At 32.1% G+C, this 27,318-nt stretch overlaps 1 protein-coding gene across 1 annotated transcript in view; it reads right to left on the bottom strand.

Moving 5' to 3' along the window:
* Positions 1-3,273: 3,273 nt before the first annotated feature.
* The window catches only part of LOC128988048 (cytochrome P450 4V2-like), a 29,678-nt gene continuing 5,633 nt past the window's right edge, over positions 3,274-27,318 (bottom strand). The window contains exons 4-13 of the mRNA XM_054409231.1: positions 23,640-23,730; positions 21,380-21,565; positions 8,240-8,315; positions 7,676-7,808; positions 7,310-7,379; positions 6,795-6,895; positions 6,049-6,117; positions 5,239-5,404; positions 4,154-4,333; positions 3,274-3,502 (exon numbers count right to left, since the gene is read on the bottom strand). Of these exons, the coding sequence (XP_054265206.1) occupies positions 3,342-3,502; positions 4,154-4,333; positions 5,239-5,404; positions 6,049-6,117; positions 6,795-6,895; positions 7,310-7,379; positions 7,676-7,808; positions 8,240-8,315; positions 21,380-21,565; positions 23,640-23,730 (1,233 nt within the window). The 3' untranslated portion in view covers positions 3,274-3,341. The remainder of the gene's footprint in view (positions 3,503-4,153; positions 4,334-5,238; positions 5,405-6,048; positions 6,118-6,794; positions 6,896-7,309; positions 7,380-7,675; positions 7,809-8,239; positions 8,316-21,379; positions 21,566-23,639; positions 23,731-27,318) is intronic.

Genomic DNA, 27,318 nt, shown 5'->3' with positions numbered 1-27,318 from the left:
CTGTAAACATGTGATTGGAATTTCTTCCATTTGTTTAGAATTTCTGTTTATTTGTTGTTATTTCGTTACCAACATGGCAACCCATAAGGCTCATGTACATTTTTTTGAATTTCAAATTCATTTTTCATGCTTATTTTGGGGCCTATTTTAATTTATAAGGGGACTCTGTACATCTACAGATAAATATCTTTCATTTGGTACCCACCCCGTATTATTCGGTCCAGTAGTATGGTTAGGCTAACTGTCATAAGTTTTGCAATAGTCGTTTAGTATGTAAGATTTTTTTATGTGATTGGCTTACTTGAGAAAAACTGAATTTTTAATATTAGCTTTTATAAAAAAGTGATGAATTACTAGTTAGTAGTTAAGAACGAAAACCATACACGTTAACGAAGTTTACATATCATCCATAGGCTGATTTCCTTAAATAATTGTGGATTTTATGATGTCTTTAAAATGCCGCTACGTAGCAAATAGTTCGATCCTAATAATATAATATTCAATCTTGTTAATATAACTTTTGTAACGATAATATATTTCATGGTTTCACTTATATACTCACCATCACATAAAGTCCTCTTATGCAGTTATCAGTAACCAAAATGGTAGAATCCGAAACTGTAAAGGGTTGATTTCTAGGTTATAACTAGCTAGAATTGTACCACCCTGTTTTAGAAAAGTTGGTGACTAACCCAGAGAGTTTAAACTTAAAATGCAGGTCTCAGAAAAGGCCTAAAATTACATCTCTGTGATTTTATATTCCCTTTTTTACAAAACAACTTGTATCTAATCTAATAAATTACACCAATATTTATATTTATACAAATGTTCTCTTCACTTAAAATTGTAGGTAAAATAATTATGAAGCTCGATGGTGAAGGTCAATAAGAATATAATGATCTAACCACCTACCTATACTAGGGGTGAATCCTTTCTAAAGGAGAACTTTCCATATACCTAATGTTAAAAATGCCTCAGTTGTACTTATTATTTGTTTGTATTACTGTATTCTGTTTTGTTTATTTCAGCTTAACTTAACCAATCAATAGTTTGATTAATACTTATGAAGTCAAACGGGGTGAATCCCGTGGGTAACAGCTAGTATCACGTAAAGGTTAATTTCAAACACACTCCGCTTAGCGTTCTGAACATACCTTATATATTTGACCATAAGTAAGGAGGATGTTAAATCTCTAAGGAAGTTACTCGTCACACTACACTCTAGCACACGATTGTAAGAGGCATTCCCTGATAGGTAACCCGACGAGGTGTAGCGAACAAACTGCTTTATCTTTACGCAGATTTGTTATCAGCATCGTACAACGCTGGTGTGCATCAATATCAGTACATTGTGTTGCGATTGGCAAAGTGTTTACTAAATAATTGTTTTCTTCGACTTTCGTGCCTGGATGATAGTTATATGGGTTTCAACCTCGTCAAGTAAAACACTAATTGATGAGTGGAAACAGTGTATAGGTGGGTTCTATATTTAGAGTGATATCAGTCATTATTCCTACTGTTCAGGATCTCTGAAAAGTTGAGTGTTCAAAGAGCACACATCGTAATACGTCATCTTCAAATCGATTTGGTAGTCATATACAATATCCATAGATTGATCTTATTTTCTCTTAACTATGTCAAAGTCAAGCACAAACTAGTTACACAAGTCATATCACACTTTGAGAATCAAACGAAATTTGTAAAAAAACAATATAACCTCTCATTGTAATGTATTAATGCTCCAACAGCAATCTAGAAATATTTTGTTTCACAAACCAATGGTCGTGATGAACTTACCTAAGAACAGCTTAATATATGTTTGTTCATTCATTGAATTTTTTCTTATTGCACTTTAATTATGCTACAAATTAAAGAAGAATTTATAGATAAACTAAGGTTTTAGAAAAACATTTTCCTTATTTTTTTGTTCAAAAGATATGAGAAAAAAATCACCCACCTAGATATTGTCCAAGCACAAGTCTCGCCACACGCCACTCAACTGTCAAACAAATACTGGGGTTGTTTGCCACCCCGTGATGTTCGTCCTTGGCCAAGAATCGCTCTGTTTTCTCCACTATATTGTTGTAAGTTACCCTCGAGCTGATCTATAGACGATGTTAGTGCAAAGCTACCATGATCTGTGTTTTAGAACTACGTAAGGGTGGGTTAATTAAATTAGTCAAATTTAAAGATTTTTTCTTAAACATCTTATCGAAATCTTTTTTTACATATGGAAAAAGATACAGATGGTTATAATTGTAGGTTTTGTATATTTCCGATGCGAGGTAGGCGTGTTTAACATCTATAAAACTGTGAATAAAGGTTTATAAACTTCCAGGGTTTAAGGTTAAATAGTAAATTTCAACCCATTAAAGAGTCATGTTTTCAGTAGGCATGTTATTCTCAAATGGTAGTTTTAAAATTAAAATACTTGCGAACGTATAATTTTGGTGTAGAAAGTTCATATTAAGAGCAAAATATATGTATTTTTTTATTATTGGAAATTTTTTCAGTACCAAAAGATTTTTTAGTCTTGTAAAATTAAATAAAACACATATGGTTATGGTTGAAAAATAAACATAATAATGTGTTTATAACAAGCCATTCACAGTATACTGGCAAATTACAAAATACAGTAACTCGATATAGGGGTACAATAGAAATAAACTATACTTCAATACTTTAAATTTTTAATGGCGACTATGCAAAGGTTTTAAGCCAAGTATAAATGGAGATAAGTGTAGGATGAATGGTGTGATCTTGTAGTCTTTGTTACTGACTAAGTCTGACATGTTCCTTAAACACAGCTGTTAAAGGGCATACAGTTTATAGTGTAATCCGAACCACATTTTTTCCTTGTAATTTATGAATTGGTCTAAAAATCAGGATATTACTGCGGATAGTCGTAGCATAGATGAAGTTTTTTATATTACTTCATCTATGGTCGTAGTAACGAGCCATGGCTCGGTCCCCAGGTACTAAACACTTAAACATAATTGTTTAAGATTGAAAAATTACCACAACAATATGTTTCAAAACCATGTACTGTAAAAAAGTAATTTATCGCATATTAAAAGTACTCGTTTTGAGTTAATATAAAAAAATCTTAGAATTGAAAACAAGAATGGCATATTAGATTAATTATGTTGCTAATTTGTAATTTAAATGAATAACTACAACCACTCTTGTAAACACTTGAAAATTTATCCCAAGTAAAAGGCAAATTATAAAGAAATCACAGTACAAACAAGGGTTAGTAGCAAAAATAAAAGACACCTTATAACAAGACTTTAATAAAGAAAGTAATATCACAAGACAATTTAAAGCTACGGGTTTTAATGTCACGTTCTTTGTGAAAACTTGATAGGGTAGCCTTCACTGCTGACTAGAGTGACTACGTACTTCTTCTTGAGATTATAAATGTCAAGGTCCGTGGATACCTTTAATTTTCTGAGGACCTGAACTAGCATCGTCTTGACTAGGTTTTCAGTGTAGGTTTTGCCTGAAACATAGCCCTTTTGAGAATTTCTCCTTAAATTGTAAACGCTGCTGCTAAGTAGTCAAGCTGTTAAGTCACTTGAAAAAAATGTTAAATAGGAGCAGAAAATGATCAGAGTTGTGGGTTTAGAAAAAAGTCTCAAACGAAGGAGCTCATACTGTAGTCAATAAATGCTGCCTTATTTCTTATTACATAAAATTAAAGCAAGTGAGACAAGAATTCAATAGTTTCGCTTCTTGCCTCGAATTAATCGCTGTTAAGGGATGTTTTGTATCATTCTCCTAAATTATCAACATTTGGTAAATTTGCAATAATGAACTTGACAATTTATTATTGCGTTACAGAACTTAAATCTATTCTCGCACTCACGAACGAGCCAATTAGATTCAAATGAGAGCTCCTCTTGTCCTTTGTTATAATTGACAGGTTTTCATTATTACATTAAGGTTCTAAATTTCATTCTAAATTGGCATTTCAATTGTGAGGATACTTGTATGGAAACTATCAGACTGAGAAAGAATTTCAAAAACAAATACACACGTTTTAAAACTATTTGAACGCGAGGCTTAGTGAATTGGTACAATTAAATTAAACTGATATTGCTAATACCATTGTATACTGAGTATACGTGTGTACTCAATGCTAATACTTTACCAATGCACATTCTGCTTCCTGTGCTGAATGGAATAAAGGCGTGTTTGTTTCTGGAGGCGGGGTTTTCAGGAGAGAAGTGTTCCGGGTCAAATTTGTCGGGATCAGGGTAGATGTTGGGGTCCATGTGAGGCCCAACAAGACAAGCGACCACAGAGTTACCCGCTGGGACGGTGCATGTGCCTGGAAAAATAAAAGTTTGTGGCAAAAGTTGATGATGTTTATAATTAGTCTTTTTTACGCTGTATACAGACATTTTTATACATGGTCACTAAATACTCTATTGAACACATTGACAAAAAGATTACCTTTTAAAACTAAAACGTTTGAAATTTTGCGTAGAAACATTTAAATATAAATCTATGTTTATCATTATGTGTTACCTGTGGTTTAGAGTTTTGTAATCTTGAGTTAAATGTTTTGTAAACAATTATAGTTTTATTTTTCAAAATATTAACACTCATATTTTTACATAGACATAGAAATATTGGCGATAAAAAGAGTATTGTTTAATTTTCATATCAAAGTACGTTGACTCTGAGAATATTAAATTTGTCTTACATAAAACAAATGTTGACATTTAACAAATAACATTTTGACAAGTCGAAGGGTTGATTCTATGAATTTGGTATTTCAAAATATTAACATGTAACCACAAAGTAAATTAGCTGATGGACAACGGCGGTATGTTGAAGACTTCTTCCCTTGAACTGTCTCTATCATGTTTGTGTGTATTTGTCATATGCTATTTTTGCTATATGTTTACCTTTTCATTACATTGTTTTTATTGCTCAAGTTAAGATGTTTTTTTTTATAATTTTAATTTTTCCATTTTCCAATCCAACATTTGGACAAATTGACAATCCAACAAAAAAGTATCCTAGTGTGTGATTAAAGTGGAGGGTCGTTTTATTTACAGATACTCTCCGGAGCTTTCCTTTCTCGAGAGGAAATTATAATTTCCTTTCTCAAGAGGGCTATTATAGTTTTCTAAATGTTCGCACCCATAACAATCTGGACCTTGGTTTGCCATTTTAACCCCAGACCTGCCCCAGTACTTAGTCTAACTACAACAGTACACTTCGTACTCAGTTTCAGATCCTCTGTAGTTCTCCTGCTGACGTAAGGCACTATGATCGCCCACCTCAACGTCTCCTTGTACACCTGGTCCAGATACTGCATCTTGCTGATGTGATCTGTCGTGACGTCATCGTCCTGACCCACTACCTCAGTGATCTCCTCGTACACCCGCTCCTAAATGTACAATACACATTTTGAATTTGTAGGAATAGTCAACAACTACTCCTAAAAGAACTACTGATTTAGAAATAGTGAAAAATTTTTAACTCCCAATTTCAATAAATTAAAATCTCATGTTTGTGATTGCATATCAGTTTTAGGGGGATTTTGGCAGCCAACCCTTTCAGGACACTCTTACTCAACATTTCGGAACAAAGCTACATTTGCCGTTCAACTATTGCAAGCCCTACATTCCAAAAATGTTTCAAAATTTGTTAACGTAGTTAGTTGGCAACCTTAAAGGTCAATGTAAAATTTTTACATTTTCAAATTAGTTGTGTAGCGATGAGGTAGTGGCTGTCGCCAATCACGTTTTTAGGGCTACAAGTCCCTAATTCCAAAATTTTGTCAAAATCCTTCCGCTGGATTTCGAGATATATGACAGACAGGCAGACATTGCTCGTATAGGATAGGATAGGATAGGAGTATAGGATAGGATAGGGTAGGATAGACCTAGCGTAAAAACCAGGTGATCTTAATCGATAGCAAAACTAATATCTCCCTTCAGTGTCTTAAAGTTATAAAGATTATCTAATTGAATAAAGGAAATCATTTCACTTTGATTGTCATACAATGCAAAACACTATTACGTTCATTACCTGGATGTCTTGTAGTTTACCGAGAACCATTAAGCAAGAAGACACAGTCAGACTAATAGTGTCCGTACCCTGTTAAAACATACAAAGACAGTATGTAAAGTTTTTACTGTAAATTTGGTTGGACTTGATCACATTCAGTGTTAGTCTAATGGTTGGATACTGACGTTTTTTTGAGTTTCGTATCTTATAATTGTAACCGATTTAAAATGTTAAAACTTCATTTTAATTTTATCTCCCCATGAACTGCCACAGTGTAACAAACTAAAGGAGAAAACTGTAAAGTTGATTACTCCTGTAGTTGGTTTTATTGGTTAGTTGGTAGTTGGTCCATGTAGTTAGTCTAATTCATAAATAAAATAAAGGTAGCCTATTAAAGCGGCCAGCTTAACGCAAAGATTATTTTATTTATTTTATCAAAGCTTCACATAAACTTCTTTAAAGATACTAAATAATAATAAGAAAGTTATAACATATAAAAGTAACATAAGAAAACAGCAAATGAATTAATATTGCTTAGTTAAATCATTCAACTACATTTGTCATTAAATACAAGAGATATTGATAACTCTATTTTTTGTGTATTACGAATGATAATTAACGTTTACACCGAAATTAATTACCCAATTAAGCAGCAATTTAAACACAATAATTATCTTTGATAAAATAAGTAAGTCTTTGACCTACCATTTATAGGTACGGGCATAGAATGCATTCATAGTCGGTATTGTGTATTTAAAGGTACTTACCGTACAATACAAAGTTACCATTTCACCTTTCAAATCACTTTCTGTAAACTGAGGATATTTCTTTTGAAGCTCTCTGTATACATCAATCAGATTTAAAGGACCTAAAATACCAAAATATTAGTTGCAGTTCTGTCCATAAAATAAGAATCACAAACGAAAACATTGGAGAACTGTGAGTAAAAGTATCCTCCTTAATTCACTTAACTTAACAAATTATTTTAAAACGGAGTTTTGTATCTTCCATTATCTATCTCTTGTCGTTATTATGACTTAACGACTCGATAAGAACCTATTACATTTCTTATTTAAAATGCAGCTACGTACAAAGCTTTTTGAAAAAATCACCCAAAACTTTGTACGTAGTAGCTTAGAGTTTGTACGTCTGTGAAATATTTTGTACCTACTTTTAAACTAATAAGGATATTATATTTTATTTCCATTAATAAATAACTTAACAGTTGGATCAAGTTACTAAATTCAAGTAAACGAATTGTATGTTCATTGACCATATTTACCTTCATGTTCACTCTCCTCGTTCTCGTTTTCCGTTGATTTGTTTTTGTTTGCATGGTTGGTGTTTGCAACCTGAAACACACCAAACATTTTAAATCATAATATTTCGTTAACATTTCATACTAAACTTAATTACCTAGCTTACATTTAACAATTTTTTCAACGGTCAGGAACTATGTTTAAATGCACATGCAGCCAAGGCTCGTTGTATCTTGGTAGTTTTGCAGGATTTGAAATTTTTGTCATTGCGCTCTCTGTTTTTAGATCATTTAAAACTCTAACACAATAACTATTTTTCAGTGGAGTAGAATGATGTTTTTTTAAAGGTTTGGATACACAATTCAATCAAACATAAGTATGCTTTATACCTTGAGTGGAGCTTCTGTAAATTGTGTCCATAATTTGTCCATTTCTTTCAGCTCTTTTCTGTATAGAAACTCAAAAATGGGGTCGACCCTCAGCCAAGGCTTGATCATTCTCTGGGAGAAATAGTCGGGAATCCTGCCACAAAATTGTTATTTGAATTACATATTTTTTATTCTAATAAGCTTGTTTACTAGTGTGCCGAAATAAACACAATATAGCTAGACATTGCAAAATAACACACAATCACCAACAAAAATGTATTTTTCATTTACAACGTTCCTGCGTAAGAACGTTTTAGACTACCTAAATAAATAGCTTTGTATGGCACTGTTAATTTATCAGCATATATTTGTAAATATAACATACAATCGTACGTTTAAGAAGTGTTGGCAAATGTAAAACATTTAACTTATGGCATGTTCATTATACAAAATAGGATTTGAAGTATAAATTAGTATATATGAACAGCATATCTGGCAAATATACTGATCAAAAGCTAATCAAAGCCTTTACGCGATACTATTTCTTTAATGGCAATTTTAAGTGCATTTGACATGTATACTTACTTTTCTACTACTTTGATCAAGCCTTGAAATTCCTTGGATCTGGTATCAAAATCCAACTCGGTCCCGAAAATCAGTTCTATGGACATAATACAATTAACTGAACAATTCAATTTTTCCCCATTAGTTTATTCGTTTAAGTTGATGTATCCATTTAACAAATGCATTGATTGTATTTCTTTTCTGCTGAATTACATATATAATTATGTATTTATTGTGTTGTTTTATTTATTCGTATGAAACGCTCTAATTGTATTAATACAATTCAATGTATCATTATAGTTTTATACCACAATTACATAGCTTACCAAAAGCATAACCTCCTCAAAAAAGGCCATGCAGAAAAAAGTGCAACGCTTCAATCCTGGCCTACAGAAACGGTTGTAACACATTCACATGGAGCGTCTGTGCAAGGCTAAAGTTTACACGTTTGTTAAAAACTGTACCATGGCAATTGGCTGGTGAGTGTGAAGTTGCCACATCGATCATTGAGGCCTTATGTTGGAAGTAGTGACAATAGAAGAATATGACGTCACTTGGGGCGTTTTTCCCCATAAGAATAACATGGTGAGCTTTTTTTAGCCACTAATTCCAAAAATCCTGCTCTCGACCAATATACCCCTATATACATGTTCAATACCATTGTACAACTTCATTACTATTTCAAATCCACATACATTCACATGTATATTCTCAAAATCATCAACTTGACAGTGCGAGGTTTGTGCGTAAACCATCGATATATAACTACTGCGTAAACTCGGGCATGCTGCTGGCCTTGAGTGCGACCGGTCTTCTCACTTTCAACAGCGACACTAACAACACATCAAGGCTACTTCGGGTACCTCCGCCAAGGTTCGGTGAACCCCACACAAGCAAGCGACGAAGCGTCCACACCACTGCAATTAATTATGCAGACAGCTCACTCCCAGACATTCTATTCGCTACCGAGACAGGGGCGTGGCGGCGTAGGATGTCTAGACAGGTCCTTGGCGCCAGACACATTGACCTGATTGATGTGATGACAGGTGACAGGTGTCAAATTAAATTTGTACTTTCATATTTTAATTTTCTCCAGAAATTGTTAAAAATAAATTTTACAAATACACTGCAATTGTTAAAAATTATTTTATGAATTGTAGAGAATTTACTTGCTGGGAATTATATAAAAAGGCGGGGAAAACCGGTTCCTTCAGTCAGTCCCCTTCCGTTGCAGCGCAACCATCTTGGTCTCTAGCTCCTCCTCCTCTGGTAAGTTTTTTTTTGCACATGCGGGGCTGGGCTAGTGGAAGGCGTCGGCACTGTGGACCTGTCTAGACATCTGGCGCCACGCCCCTGTCCTGGCATCCAATAGAACACCTGAGACTGGTCTGTCTGCATAATTAATTGCAGTGGTGTGGACGCTTCGTCGCTTGCTTGTGTGGAAATGATACTTAGTTAAGTGACTGCCTGTTTGTGTATTTATTATTTGACACTTAGCGTATTTCTCAATACAATTGTGATAGTGAAACTTAAACATTAAAGTCCCAATTTTTGAACTTAGAAAAAATGTATAACGTTTTTTCTTTAACACTTAGATTATTATTCTCCAATTACACTTTGTCGTTTTTCATGTGACTTTTACTATACAAAAATTTACTAAGTCCTGATTTTTAAAACTTAGCTAAAATTTCACTCACTGAAATAACATAGATAGTCCTTCCTATAGCACACACACTGTATAAATGTAGACTCAACATTCTGAATTGCTATAAAGTATTTTTTATTTACAAATTTAACTTTTAAGATTTAGTTTTGATTTTGAAAATTGCAATTGTTAAATCTTATTGTATAAAATTGTTTTGAATATTAAAACATATATTTAAATTTAGAATTCTGATTTAAATTATTATTTCTCATTAATTGAAATTTTCAAAATGTAATTTCTACAAAAGAGTTTTTCTCAATATAATTGTGACAGTCAAACTTAAACATTAAAGTCCCAATTTTTGAACTTAGAAAAATTTTACAAAGTTTTTTCTTTAACACTTAGATTATTATTCTCCAATTACACTTTGTCGTTTTTTATGTGACTTCTACTATACAAAAATTTACTAAGTCCTGATTTTTTAACACTTGGCCAAATTTCACTCACAGAGTTAACATAGGTAGTCTTTCCTATAGCACACACACTGTATAAATGTAGACTCAACATTCTGAATTGCTATAAAGTATTTTTTATTTACAAATTTAACTTTTTCAGATTTAGTTTTTATTTTGAAAATTGCAATTGTTAAATCTTATTGTATAAAATTGTTTTGAATATTTAAATTTAGAATTCTGATTTAAATTATTATTTCTCATTAATTGAAATTTTCAAAATGTAATTTCTACTAAAGAGTTTTTCTCAATATAATTGTGACAGTCAAACTTAAACATTAAAGTCCCAATTTTTGAACTTAGAAAAAATTTACAAAGTTTTTTCTTTAACACTTAGATTATTATTCTCCAATTACACTTAGTCGTTTTTCATGTGACTTCTACTATACAAAAATTTACTAAGTCCTGATTTTTTAACACTTAGCCAAATTTCACTCACAGAGTTAACATAGGTAGTCTTTCCTATCGTACACACACTGTATAAATGTAAACTCAACATTCTGAATTGCTAAAAAGTATTTTTTAATTAACAAATTTAACTTTTAAGATTTAGTTTTGATTTTGAAAATTGCAATTGTCAAATTTTACTGTATAAAATTGTTTTGAATATTAAAACATATATTTAAATTTATAATTCTGATTTTAATTATTATTTCTCATTAATTGCAAATTCTCAAAATGTAATTTCTACTATATAGAAGATGCCAACCTAGGTTTTTAGCTACATATATAAAATGAATACTACATGTCAACATTGCTCTGCGTCGCTCTCCAAAAAAAGCAATCTGATTCGCCACTACAAGCTAAAACATCAAATGAAGGTAAAACTGTGTAAAGTTTGTAATTTAATCTGTGATAGTAACATAGCTCTAAAATCTCATATATTACAAACTCACAAGACTTGTAGTTTCTGTAAAAGAAATGTTGTTGGTCATTTTAAAAGACATGTAAATTCTTGCAACAAATGTCCATATACAATGATTAAATTTGTTGGTGAATTGATTAAAACTAAACTTAAAAATACTCTTCAGTCTTGTCCTCTGCCAATAAAATGGACTTTAATAAGGAGAATCAAATTTATTAAATATACAATAGATCAAAATGGAAAATTAATTAATGAAAAAGAATGTATTGCAGATTTTAGAAGCCTTACCATCCTAACCATTGAGAAGAGAGATTTAAAGTCTCAAATAGAAAATGCACTTTTAAAGATTGATGCGTCGATTCATAAATATCAAGCCCAAGGCAGTGGATGGATATATGACCATACTAAATATTGGCAGTTACATGTTTACAAATATAAGCCCCTAACTCCAAAGTCATATATTCCAACACCAAAATGTATTCAATTGACAAAAGCAGTTCTAAATATAAGAAATTTTGACAATAAATGCTTCCTTTGGTCAATTTTAGCAGCTTTATATCCAAGGAATTCTAAAAATAAAAATGCTAAAAGAGTCTCTAACTATACACCCTATGAAACACAGTTAAATATGACAAATATAAAATATCCCGTAAAAATATCTGATATAGATAAATTCGAAAGACAGAATAATATAAGTGTCAATGTATTTGGAGTTGAAGACCTTAAATGTGTATATCCATTAAGAACAACCAAACTAAATAGAAATACTCACATAGATTTATTATTATTACAAGAAGGTCGTAAATCACATTACTGTTTAATTCGTGATTTTAATATGTTAATGCTCCACTCTACAAAAAATAACAATAAGAAGCACTTTTGCAAGTTGTGTTTACAACATTTTTACACTAATGATAAATTGGAGCGTCATGCAACATATTGTAAAAACTTTGATTCTCAACGAGTGGAAATGTCTAAACAAGATACATTACAATTTAAAAACTATAAATATCAAATTAAAGCTCCATATGTGATTTATGCAGATTTTGAATGCTTTATAAACTCTAACAAGCATACTCCATCTGGATTTGCATTTGTTGTCGTGAGAGATTCTAAGATTATTTCTGAAGAGTTATATAGTGGTGAAAATGTTATGGACATGTTTTTCAAAAGGTTGTTTGAGACTTATGACTTCATTAAAAGTCAAATGGCGATATATATTCCCCTTGTAATGACTCCAGAGCAAGAGGTATCTTTCCAAAACTCAACGCATTGTCACATTTGTGAAAAACCCCTATATTTTGATAGGGTACGTGATCATTGTCATTCAAATGGGCACTACCGTGGAGCTGCCCACAATGATTGTAATTTAAACTATAAAGTAACAAAGAAAATCCCAGTATTCTTCCATAACTTAAAAAATTATGATGGTCATTTAATAATGCAACACTTGGGAAAGTTTAATCGTAAATTAAATTGCATAGCCAAGGATATGGAAAAGTACATTTCATTCTCAGTTGATGATTTAGTATTTTTGGATTCCTATAACTTTCTATCCCTTCCATTATACAAATTAGCTTCCAATTTAAATACATTTAGATTCATAGACAATCCACTACTACAACGTAAAGGCGTATTTCCCTATGAATATATGACGGGACCAGATAAGTTTGCAGAGTCTCTACCACCAATTGAAGCATTTTACAGCACTCTAACTAAAGAACATATCTCTCCCAATGAATACGAACATGCTAAAAATGTCTGGGCCCATTTTAATATAAATAATTTACAAGAATATCATGATTTATACCTTAAAACAGATGTATTGCTACTGGCTGATGTGTTTGAGACATTTAGAGACCTGTGTTTAAAGGATTACAAACTTGACTCCGTACATATGTATTCACTTCCTGGATTAACATGGGAGGCCTGTCTTAGAATGACTGGTATAAAATTACAATTATTTCAAGATATTGACATGCATTTGTTCATAGAAAGTGCAATCAGAGGAGGAGTCAGTATGATTTCCACACGTTATGCTAAAGCCAATAATAGATATATGGGTGAACACTATGACCCCAATCAAGATAGTGTGTATTTAATATATTTAGACTGTAACTCACTATACTCTACAGCAATGTGTGAGCCGCTACCCATGGATAGATTTTGTTGGACGAATGAGATAGACTACAAATATAATCAAAATGATGAGTTTGGATACATTTTAGAAGTTGATTTAAAATATGATAAAAGCTTACATGATTTACATAATGACTATCCATTAGCACCAGAGAAAATGAATGGCAAATTAATACCTAATTTAAATGACAAAACTAAATATATTTTACATTATAAAGCATTACACAAATATGAAGAATTTGGTTTGGTTGTTACAAAATACCACAGAATTTTAAAATTTAGACAGTCTAAATGGCTTGCGCCTTATATTAATTTTAATATTGAAAAACGAAAATGTGCTAAAAATGATTTCGAAAAAGACTTTTACAAATTGTTAAATAATAGTCTCTTTGGTCGGACAATTATGAATCAACGAAAGTTTCGTGATATATATCTCAAGGATGAGTCATTATTAACAAAATATGTCACTAATCCAAGGTTTGATTGTAGCAAAAAGTTTGATAACAATTTACATGCCATACATTTAAATAAATTAGTTGTAAAGTTTAATAAACCAATATATTTGGGAATGACCATTTTGGATATTAGTAAAGTAATAATGTATGATTTTCACTATAATTATGTGTCAAAATTTAAGAATAAAAGATTTCTAATGACGGATACAGATTCTTTAATGTATGCTATAGTTACAGAGGACTTTTACAAGGAAATAGAATGTGACTTGCACTATTTTGATACCTCTGGATATAGTAGAGACCATTTCTTATACTCTGATAAAAATAAAAAAGTCACTGGAAAGTTTAAAGACGAATTGGATGGTCATATTATGTATGAATATTGTGGTTTAAGACCAAAATTATACTCTTACATTCCTCTAAAATGGTTATATGAAGAAGACAAGCAAGCTTTAGAGGTCAAAAAAGCTAAAGGAGCTGATGGTGCTACAGTTAAACATCTCCTTAGACATCAACATTATTTAAACTGTCTTGCAACTGGTCAAGACTACTATGAGAATGTGACAAGAATTAAATCTACAAATCATCACCTTCAAACCTTGACCATGAATAAGAAAGTACTATCGTTTGACGATGACAAGAGGTTTATTCTAGAAGATGGCATCAACACCCTTGCCCTTGGTCATTATAAAATTGATCAAACATAAATCTATATTTGCCATTATTCTTCGACCTTTCTTTGTCTATTACGATAAAGCCATATTTAGTTTTATCCCAACATTGGTGGCAGAGATTTCTAAATTGGTTAAATGAAAAATCATTACCAACATGATTGTTATATACATGTTTTAAATTTAAATCATCTTGTTTGAATAATATTAGGAAATTTACATTATCACGTAAATGTTTGTGTACTTTGCTGTAAGATTGACACAAGTAAAAACAGTTAATATTTTTATGTCGACCCATTGAGAAAAATTGTGTAATATTTTGACTATTTATGTCATCAAATACAACAACTGACTGTGATTTTACATCATTTGGTGTGATTTCACAGTCAGTAAACGTGTGTAATTTCACTTCGTCACACAAACTAAATATTTCAATTATTTTTTTATATTTTTCTTGTTCTAAAGATTTAGATATTAAATATAAGTTTGTAAATTTTAATCCTTCCTTTCTTACAATTAAATTGTAAATTACAACCGTCTTCCCACTTCCACTTGGACCACAAATAACACATCGAATATTGGTAGGAAATAGACCCAACTTCTTTGGTATATTTTCCTTAGTATGTACTATTTTAAATTTATGTTTTTGTTGAATAAAAGACATTTTTTATATAATAAAAATGGTAAAAAATGATAGTAAGAAAACATGTAAAAAGGGCAAAGGTTTATTCCTAAAGCCCTATAGGGGTCGAGGGTTATTGAATACTCTTATAAATAACCTTCCATTCCCACTTCACATACCATCATATCGGTACTGTGGACCTGGAACGAATATACGTGAGAATCTAGCCAAAAATGTACCTCCAAAAAATAAACTAGACTCTTATTGTAAAGAGCATGACATATTCTACATGAATAATCCTGATACTGCTGCTCGGAACAAAGCAGACATGAGATTAGCAGACTTAGCTTGGACTAGAGCTACAGCCAAGGACGCAAGTCTTGCTGAAAGAGCTGCTGCTTATGCAGTGACAAATTTGATGAAGGCAAAAGCAAAAATGGGAATGGGATTAAAATTTAATAAAAAAGATGGACAACTACCAGCTGTTAGAGGCCGCAAAAGACGTGCCTCACTTCCGGGGGGTGTACCTAAAAAACGAGCTAAAAAATCTAAAACCAAGATTAAAAGAGTGCGGAATAGTTAATTTAGACAGTTCATCTGGCACACATTGGACAGCATATCGTAAAAATAAAGAAATTGTAATTTATTTTGACCCATTTGGAATCCAACCTCCAAAAGAAGTAATTAAATATTTTGAGGGATATAAAATCTACTATACAACTGATCAAATACAAGATTTAAATAGTTCTATTTGTGGAATTTTATGTTTATCATTCATAAAAAATTTTTGTTTATAAAAATGGATTCATTTACTATAACATTTTCGGGTACAGAGCCAGAGCTAAAGTCAGTGTTCTTTCCTCCCATAGAATTAAATGATGATTATGTAATTGGATTAGTAGATTTTCAAAGTTATAATTCTATATTTAATGTAAAAAAACCACTTAATACTTTAACATATTACAAAGTAGAGAAAAAAACATTACCAAAGGGAGAGATCTTAGTTGATGATTTAAACCAGTTATTAGATGGTAAACTTAAAGTTATAATACATAAAAATGGAGAAGCATTAATTAATACTAAAGTCAATCTTTTATTCAAAGGGCTTATTCCAAAATTAAATCAACTTAAAGGCAACAAATTAACCATTGGAGAAGGTGATGATGTTTTCTATTATGACCACAAAGCTCCAGTTACAATGGAAATTTCTGAAGGAACATATGAGGTGGTTGAGCTTGTAAAGGAAATTCAAAAGCAAATCCCAGACTTTTTCCTTACAGCTAATAATAAAACTATGAAAGCGACATTACTTTCTAACCACGTGTTTGATTTTACAAAACCATGTTTAGGGTCTGTTTTATTGGGATTTAAAGGTGTTTCTACTCCTGGTGTTCATTTTGAATCTACAAATAAAATAAACATTAATAATGTAAATGTGATTAGAGTAAAATGTAATATTGCAAACGGGTCCTATTTAAATGGCAACAAATCACACACCATACATAGCTTTTATCCAGAAGCTCCTCCCGGCTACAAAATTATTGAAGTTCCAAGAAATATTATATATTTTCCTGTAAATAAGAGAAGTTTAGATGTTGTCAGTATTACATTTGCCGATCAACACGACAAGGCAATTGACTTTAACGGAGAAGAAACTACAATTACTTGTCATATAAAAAAGATATGAGAATTTATAAGAATTTATCTATAAGTGTACAAAATGCTAGGTTCCTAAAATCAATAGGACTAAAGTTAAAATTTTCTATTAATAAAAATGGAAGATTTTCTAGACGTTACAGGGAAATCCCAATTCGACGATAGTGTGGTTAAAATTACAAATCACTCCTATGTTCCCCACAATACTTTAGCAATAAATAATTCTGATGAAATTCGAATATGTATTAATAATCAAGATTTGCTAACTCTGCCATGTAGGAGTTATCTGTATATTAAGGGAGAAATTGAAAATCATGATAAAGGTCATTTTATAAATAATGCATTTGCGTTCTTATTTGATGAAATTAGATACGAAGTTGCAGGTAAAGAAATAGACATTGTAAGAAACCCAGGAATTTCTAGGCTTATGAAAATATTGAGCTCTTACAATAAAACTACTAAATTGTCAAATGTAGCATTTGATTCTGACACGAATTTAAAAGAGTTCCATAAAGGTGGCAAGTTTAGTACTTGTTTGCCATTAGAGCTGTTAATGGGTGTATTTGAGGATTTTAATAAGGTATTAGTAAATGTCAAACAAGAATTGGTGTTGAAAAGATCCAAAAATGATTTGAATTGTATATTAACAACCACTAGTGCTCCAGCCAGTGGCACTGCTGATACGATTCCCAAAATTACACTTAACTCAATTCAATGGGTAATGCCACACGTGATACCATCAGATGGAGAGAAGTTACAATTACAAAAGATGTTATTGCAAAATAAAAATTTGCAAATTGCATTTAGAAGTTTAGAGTTACATGAACTTCCATCATATCCCAATACCACAAGACATACATGGTCAGTAAAGACGTCTTCAAGTTTGGAGAAGCCTAGGTATATTATATTTGGTTTCCAAACAGCTAGGGATAATAGTGCACGAAAAAGAACTGATGAATTTGATCACTGTAAATTAAAAAATCTCAAAGTATTTTTAAACTCTGAATATTTTCCTTATAGTGATTTAAATCTCGACTTTGAAAATGGAGATGTCTCTAAAGCTTATGAGATGTTTATGAGGTTTAGAGAGACTTACTATAATACTATCCCAGATCCTATGATTAGTAGGGCTGAGTTTATGAAGAAATATCCACTAATTGTAATAGACTGTTCTAGACAGAACGAAACTGTGAAGGAAGGAATTGTTGATATTAAATTAGAGATTGAAACTGCAGAAAATGTACCAGCAAATACATCTGCATATTGTTTGATAATACATGATAAAGTGTTTGAGTACAATCCTTTGTCAAATGAGATAAATAAAATGTAAATAAAAGATGAAAAACATTCAACAAGAATTGGTTGACTCTGCAAATCAAATACGAGAAAAATATAGAGCTTTAAAACGTGGCAGATTTCTAGAGGCTGAAGAGAGGTTTCAAACATTCGAACCTTTAATAGAGCCATTACAAGAATTAAAAAAAATCACATCTATTGGTAAAACAGAGAGGCCTCAAATGGAGATACTCCCAATGACTCCATCTAGAATATCAATGATACCAAGATTACAGCAATCCACTCCACAGAAATTAGATTTTGGTCTTTTAGCATCAGACTATTTAGGAAATTACCTCAGTAAAAGTAGTATGACAGACACTACATATGGTATTAGACGAGAAGCAAATAAATTTTTTATTGGAAATAAGGAAGTTGATATTGCCAATGATGATGTTACAGTTGCAAATAAAACCTACAAGGGGACAAAAGGTTTGTGGCAGTTGTTAACTTTAAAAGAACCTGAGAACTATACTCAAGCTGATTTGCAAAATTATAAAGAGATTTTGGAAGCTACAAATGGACATTTAAAGAGTTACAAAGATGGTGCACCAATTTCAAGTAATAGACATACTAAATATCTTAATATAATTAAACCTCTTTTTAAATCTGTTGGTGAAGGTTTGAGACAAGTGACTGGTAATAAAATAGACTATATTTATTGGGATGATCCTAATGAGCTTGTAGATAGGTTAAGACTTCTTTGGCTAAGTCGCCAAGCCGGTAACTCAGGAGTGGATAATGAAATAGATTCCATTATTGAGGAATTGAGAGAAAGTGGAATTATTTATTAAATAAAAATATGTTTATAGATAAATTTTATCGTTTATATAATCCATATAATAAGCCTGCAGAATCCAGGGCTAGTAGTGAACCTACTTTAAATTTACAAGACGATAGTTGGAATGGTTTAAACCGTAAAATTGGTAATGTTAAAGATGGGGAGTTTGTAGATGATGTATCAACTTTGAGACAGACATTAACTAGAAAAGGTGATGTCTTTTTACAAGGTAAAACTAAATATGAGTTTTTAGAATCTAAGAATAAAAATTGGAATGCTAAAAAACAGAAAATTACTAATGTGGAAAAGGGTGAAAGTTTAGATGATGTGCCCACTTTACAACAGACTTTAATACGAACAGATGGTGGTACATTTGTACAAGACAATAATAATTATGAATTTTTAGAATCAGAGAATGGTGTTTGGAATGCTAAGAAACAGAAAATTACTAATGTAGAAAAGGGTGAAAGTTTAAATGATGTGCCCACTTTACAACAGACTTTAATACGAAAAGAAGATGGTAAATTTGTACAAGATGATAATAATTATGAATTTTTAGAATCAGAGAATGGTGTTTGGAATGCTAAGAAACAGAAACTTAGCAATTTGATAGAAGGTACAGATAGTAAAGATGCTGTGAATGTTTCACAAGTTCCAAAAATGGAAGCAGGCTATTGGAGTTTTTACAATAAAAGGTTAGTACGTGTTAAACCTGCCATTGATGAAACTGACTGTGTTATAAAAGAACAGACCATAACTTTTGATAAAAAAGAAAAATGTTGGGATGCCAAAAAACAATTTATAAGGAATCTACCAGAGGGGGAACATTTGGATGATATTTGTCTAATGTCACAAGCTATGCATTACAATGGATCAAAATTTGTGTATGGAGAAAAAAATTTTAATTTGATGGAATACAATCCTGATTTATTAGTTGCTGACCCCACATCTTTGAGTGGATTTAAGTATATAGATAATAGACCATATATACCAGAAAACTATGTATTTAAAAGAATGGAAGATAATCTATCGATTGGGGCTAATGGTGATGTATTTAGAGTTACAGGAAAGGATGATGTTATAAAAAATGAATAAAATTGCATACGAACTTCATAAGCCTGCAAGAAAGAATTTCATTAGAAGGTCTTTTAAAGTATTGGGTATAAACGAAACCATACAAATAGATTTAATTGATATGCAAAACTATGCTAGAGAAAATTCTGGCAATAAATATATTTTAACTTTAATAGATACATTTTCTAAAAAAGCTTATGCTGCTCCACTAAAGAATAAGACAGGGTTAGTGGTTACAGAAGCCATTAAAACCATTCTACCAAAGGGGGTTAAAAACATTCAATCTGACAATGGAAAAGAATTTTTTAATCAATATTTTAGCAAACTAATGAAAAACTTAAATATTAATCACTATCACACTTTTTCTACAACTAAGGCTGCAATTGTGGAGAGGTTTCAGAGAACTTTAAAAAATTGGTTATATAGGGAATTTAGTGCTCAGGGAAGTTATAAATGGTTGGATTTACTTCCAAAGTTAATTCGAAAATATAATAATAAGGTGCATAGATCTATAGGTATGAAGCCTAACCAAGTGAATATTAAGAATAGTAAATATGTGCATGAGAGGTTGACTTCTAAAGTAGTGCAAGTTAAAAAGCCAAGATATAAGGTGGGTGATAGTGTGAGGATTTCCAAGTATAAACATGTTTTTAGTAAAGGATATACTCCAAATTGGACAGGTGAGCTATTTACAATAGCAGAAGTTAAGAATACAAAGCCTGTGACTTATATCTTGAAAGATGAAAATGGTAATATAATCAGGGGAGGCTTCTATACAGAGGAGTTGTTAAAGACCAAGTATAAAGACATGTATTTGGTAGAGAAGGTAATTAGGAGGAAGGGTGATTTATTGTATGTCAAATGGCTTGGGTTCCCAAGTAGCCAGAACTCGTGGATTTCCACTAAGGATGTCCAAGGGAGCACGCCATGAGCCGGGAGCGCGCCCGAGTTCGCGTACAAACCTCGCACTGTCAAGTTGATGATTTTGAGAATATACATGTGAATGTATGTGGATTTGAAATAGTAATGAAGTTGTACAATGGTATTGAACATGTATATAGGGGTATATTGGTCGAGAGCAGGATTTTTGGAATTAGTGGCTAAAAAAAGCTCACCATGTTATTCTTATGGGGAAAAACGCCCCAAGTGACGTCATATTCTTCTATTGTCACTACTGTTGGAGGAGGCTATGAATCCATTATAGTAGTTAGTTCTATTGTTGAGAATATGACTTACAACAGACAGTTTTCAGAGTGGCACTTATGGAGGGGTCCAATTAATTGTGAAGTTCACCGTTAAGATATTCCTATATAAGAGACATCATCTTTTTACTGTTGCTGTTAAAAACTGCCATGCGTGCTGTTAAAGTACCGTTAGTTAGTTATATTGTTGACCATATAACTTACGACAGACAGTTTTCAGAGAGACACTCATTGAGGGGTGCAATACATCGAGAGGTTCACCGTTCGGATGCTCCTCTATATGAGACACCATCTCCTTACTGTTGCTGTTAAACACTGACATCATCTGCTCTACGTTGCGAGAGTGAAATAGAGGGCTAATGTGGCGTCTGGTGATCTTCCAAATGTGACCTGAAACGTAAGGTTTGTTGATTGATAAAATTGTATTCAACGTTCAAAGCTAAATGTTGAATATTTTGTGATGTAAACTAAAATGTCACTTAAAACAACCGTTTATAAGTGAATTTCCCTATAGAAAAGTAGCTATTTTCGTAGGTGGCACGGTAAGACCTGGGCCCGAGACCCATTTTCTTTTAGCGAATTTCCCATATAGGGAATAAGCTATTACCGTAGTACTCATGGTAAGACCTGGACCCGGGACCGATTTTTTTTTTCGTTTTGAGGTCCCTAGAGGCCAAAAACACCATCCGTTCAAATTCATATATATATATATATATATATTTATATATGTGTCCGTTAGCGATAACTCGAGCAAAAACGATCCGATTTTGATGAAATTTGGTACAAACGTGTAAACCTACGTTTATTCGAACGAGTTCGCGAACCAGCAAGATCGGACAATGGGAACGGGGGTTTATGGGAGGTTTTATGGGGTAAAAATGGGTTTTTCCCACTTTTGACTCAAAAAACATAAAATTTTGCAATTTCTTTCCAAACTATTTTGTAGAGCTTAAAAAAACAAATAATTTAGTATATTGAAGCGTTATAATGCACCTAATGGTTACGGAGAAAATTTCAAAAAATTGTAAATTAAAAATTCCCATGTTATTCTTATGGAGAATAAGTAAACTGTTGTAGTTTGCTTGTTTATTAACATTTTTTGCCCAAATTTGGAAAATGTTTTTATTTCTTACTAAATATTAACATTTTACATAAAAAACACTTTTACCCTTCCTGTTGCAGCAAACCTAAGTATGTGTTAAACTGATTCTATTTAAATAGGGAATAAATGTGATATTTTTAAGGAGACATTTTAGTGTAAATCCAATCAGGCAAATGGAAATTCGCTTAGTCTGCAGGTTTGCTGCGGCGGGGGTATTTCTCTTTTTTGTATTTATTTATTACATGCATGGCAAACGCCATTTTACAAGAGAGTTGAGTTGACATTGATAAAAATTAAATGTGACTTAAAGTGAAATAGTTACGTGTGAGCAATAATTCAATATTATAATAAATATGAAATAATAATAAATAATATGAAACATAATAACATGAAATACGATAACAACACAGTTTTGATGAATAAATATACATGATTTCAGGACGTAACAGCTACACATGTTGCACGAAAAGCAATATAAATAGACAATTTAACAACAAATATCCCCGCCGCAGCAAACCTGCAGGTTAAACGAATTTAAACTTTACTGATTACATGTTTACTAAAATATTTCCATAAATAAGACATATTTATTCCCAATTTTAATAACATTAGATTTAACGAGTGCTTAGATTTGCTGCTACAGGGAAAGTAAAAAGTGTTTTTTGACCATACCTCAATATTATAGGATTAAATAAATAAATTTGCCAAATTTTATCAACATATAACTATGAACAAGTAAACTACGACTGTTTTCATTTTCTCCATAAGAATAACATGTGAATTTTAAATTAATTTTTTTTGAATTTTCTTTGTGACTGCCTGTTAGGCATACAACAGCGCTTCAAATGTACTAAATTATTTCTTTTTTAAGCCCTATAAAATGGTTTTGAAAGAAATTGTAAAATATTTGGTTTTTAGGGTCAAAAATGGGAAAATCCCATTTTTACCCCATAAAACCCCCCATAAACCCCTGATCCCATGGTCCGATTATGCTGGTTTCGAACTCGTTCGAATAAACGTAGGTTTACACGTTTCTACCAAATTTCATCAAAATCGGATCATTTTTGCTCGAGTTATCGCGCTAACGGACACACATATATATATATATAAGATAAAGTAAGGTTAGTGATTATGATTATTAACCTCCCTGTAGCAGCAAACCTAGGTACTCGTTAAACTTAATGTTATTTTAGTAGATTTAAGGGAAAATCCAATTAGGCAAACCACAATTATTCACTTATTCTGCAGGTTTGCTGTGGCGGGGGGTATTACTATTACTGTTACTGATATTGGTGTTGTTACTACCTATAAGTATCAGTGCCATACTGCATATAAATACTAATCTACTCCACTATCACTCACCTGGAGCAGTCAATAGACCATTCCCGGCTGCATATTTAAAATAGTCCAATTCAGACGCTTTCTCAAATGCAGCAGACGTAGTTAATATTTTCTGGAAAATAAAAAAAATATACATCCAAGGGTCATATTCCTGTGTATTTTATAGCGTTATCTTTTTAAAAAATTATTCAACCAACTAATGTCTTTATTTATATTTCGTTGATTCTTAACGTACATGATTAACTATTCGCGGAATTTATGTTTATGTCATGACTAATAATTTATTTTATGTTTCGCCTATTGGCACTCTTTTAGCGAATTTCCGTAAAATAAAGTAGATATTACCGTAGGTGACACGGTAAGACCTAGGCCCGGGACCGATTTACTTTTCATTCTGATGTATCCAGAGGCCAAAAACACTATTTGTTAAAATTTGTGTCTATGCGTATATTCCTATATACATATATTTCAGGGGGTTTCCCCATTTTTGACCCTCAAGACATAAGATTTTCTAATTTCTGTCTAAACCTTTTGAACAGCTTAAAATAAAAAATAAATAGTTTTACGGTTATTGTTTAAATGGATAACAATGGAAAAACTTTTAACTCAAAATTCTCTTTTTATTCTTATAGAAAATAAGTAAACTGTTGTAGTTAGCTTGTTAATAGATATATTTTGATTAAACTTGGCAAAACTATTTATTTTATAAAGAGCTATATTATTTTACTAAAAAACACACTTTATTACCCTCTCAGTAGCAGCAAACCTTGGTACTCATCAAACCTAATGTTATTTAAATGCGAAAATCAAATCAGGCAAGTGTAAATTCGCTTAGTCTGCAGGTTTGCTGTGGTGGGGGTATTTTGATTTCATTATACGCTATTGAGGTGGTTTGTGCGTAGACTGCTAGATGAATGCGGATGGTGACAACTCTTTGTTTTTCCACAACAATTGTTTAGAGCTAAAATCAATTTCTGAAATTAAAAATTTTTTCTCACACAATAATGGTGATGACGAATTGAAAGTCATAAGCACAAACATCAGAAGCTATTCCAAAAACTTTGATGAATTTTTAATTTATTTAAATGAAATTCCCAAGATGGATATTATTGTGTTGACAGAATGTTGGTTGCAGGAGGGGGTAGGGGGACAGACGATTGACGGATTTGACTATGTACTCACTGATAACAGACGAAATAGAGCCGACGGTGTTATTGTTTACTTCAACAATCGACTATCAGCAACTGCATCACAGATCTCATTTGCTGACGTTTATGGAATACAACTCAATTTCAACTTACACAATAACAAATTTTGTCTGTTAGCACTATACCGTACTTTTGATTCAGATGCTAAATTATTTATAAACGATTTAGAAAATTATCTTAACCATTTGAGCAAAGACTTGATGATTATTTTAACTGGAGATATAAATTTTGATTTGTTGAGTATTAATTCTTTAAACGACAGTTACTTAAACTGTTTGTTAGGTGCTGGTCTCATTCAATGTATAGACAAACCAACAAGAATTACGAACAATAGCCAAACTTGCATTGATCACATGTTCATACGTTACAACGACATGAAAAATGTACAATCAGCAACATTACACACACACGTTACAGACCATTTCAGCACAGGCATGACTATTACTTTTCCAACCAATACACCGTCAGTTACTTTGGATACTTCTACACGCATTATCGATCATACACTACTGTCCTGTAATCTTGCGCAAATAGACTGGAGCAACTTTTTTATCGATCTTGACATTAACTCTTGTGCATCTCGTTTTTTACAAATCATGGATGAAACCATAGATAGTTCTAAAAAATCTGTTAAGAAATCATCGAGGTTCAAAAAATTAAAGCCATGGATCACAAATGATTTGATTAAACTAATTAGGGAAAGAGATAAAACTAGTAAGAAAATTAAAAAACAGCCGTTTAATGCTACTTTAAATAAAGAATATCGTGATTTAAGACATCAAATTTCCAGTGGTATTAAAAGTTCTAAGCGAGTATACTACAGGTCAAAATTAAACCAATATCAAAACAACCCCAAACGCTTTTGGATGGTTGTGAACGAGCTGGCGGGGCGATCAAATAAAAAAGACCCCTTCTCAGTTCAGAAATATCTTCCAAACGTATCCAACATCACTCCTGATGTAAGAAAGATTGTAGCTGATGATTTTAACACGTTTTTCGCTTCTGTTGGATATAACCTTGCCAGTTCAATTAATAGCAGCGGTCCGCCGATCATCAACGACGCAGATTACAGGCAGGACACTGTGTTTACACTCCAGACAGTGACTGAACTCGACGTTATCAGACATGTCTACTCGTTACGTGGTGGGTCTGCCCCCGGTTTTGATGGTGTCTCGGCTGATGTTCTTAAAGAAAATGTAAATTCACTCTCTAAACCATTATTGCATATCATAAACTTAAGTTTGGCTAGTGGAATATTTCCGGACAAGTTTAAATTGGCAAAAGTTTTTCCTTTATACAAATCAAACTCCCACAAAGACAAAAATAATTTCAGACCAATATCTTTATTGAGTGCATTCTCTAAGGTGCTGGAAAAAATAGTTAAGGAACAAATGGTGGATTACTTGAACCAGAATCAGATCCTAGCAGACTGTCAATATGGGTTCAGAAAAGATAAAAATGTTACAGATGTTCTTTTTCATATCAACAAAGAAATTTTTAGTGCTCTATCCGAAAATTTGCGCTCAGTATTAATTTTTTTAGATCTCAAAAAAGCTTTTGATAGTGTAGACAGAAAGCATCTAATTTCAAAATTATCTGCTATAGGTGTAAGAGGGAACGCTCTCTCATGGTTCGAAAGCTACCTCAGAGATAGGCGACAATTCGTATACATAGATGGAGTCAATAGCAATGAGGTGCCTGTTGACTATGGGGTGATTCAGGGGAGTACCCTTGGGCCTATTTTATTCCTAATATATATAAATAATATTTCTAAATTACCAATTTTCGGAAAAATGTTTCTTTTTGCAGATGACACATTGATTTATGTTAAGGATAAGACATGGGAAGGTGTGAAGAGTAAAGCTCAATCAGATCTCAAATTAGTAAAAAAATGGCTCGACCAAAATGTACTATCTCTTAATGTTTCCAAAACAAAATTCATGCCTATTTCTCTCGCGTCAACAGCTGACTATAACCTAACCAATTTGATCTTGCACAGTTGTCTCAACCAATTCAATAACAGTTGTTCGTGCGATACCTTAGAGAGAGTTAACTCATATAAATATTTAGGAATAATTTTTGACTCACATATGAAATGGATAGAGCATATTAATTTCTTGCAAAATAAAACTAGAAAACTTATATTTGCATTTAGACAGTTAAGTGATGTTCTCAGTTTTAAAGAAATTAAATCAACATATTCTGCATATGTACAGTCGGTTTTGTCTTATGGAATATTAGCTTGGGGAGGGGCGTACAGTTCACATCTCACAGGTCTGATTCTGGTTCAAAAGTCTATCCTAAAAGCTGGTTTCAAAAAGTGTAAAAGATACCCCTCAGATTTACTATTTCATGAAACTGGAATATTCCCCATTGCAAAATTGTTTATCAAAGATCTTCTAATTTTTATATTTAAAAACTTCAATTCAATTTTTACCTCCATAACCCACACACATAATACAAGATATGCAAATAGAATTGGAATTTCTACT

The sequence above is a fragment of the Macrosteles quadrilineatus genome, unplaced genomic scaffold (genome assembly GCF_028750875.1).
Source record: "Macrosteles quadrilineatus isolate MER2022 unplaced genomic scaffold, UCM_ALF_1.0 Scaffold_2__2_contigs__length_208266976, whole genome shotgun sequence".
NCBI lineage: Eukaryota > Metazoa > Arthropoda > Insecta > Hemiptera > Cicadellidae > Macrosteles > Macrosteles quadrilineatus.
This window is presented reverse-complemented; position numbering and strand designations above follow the sequence as displayed.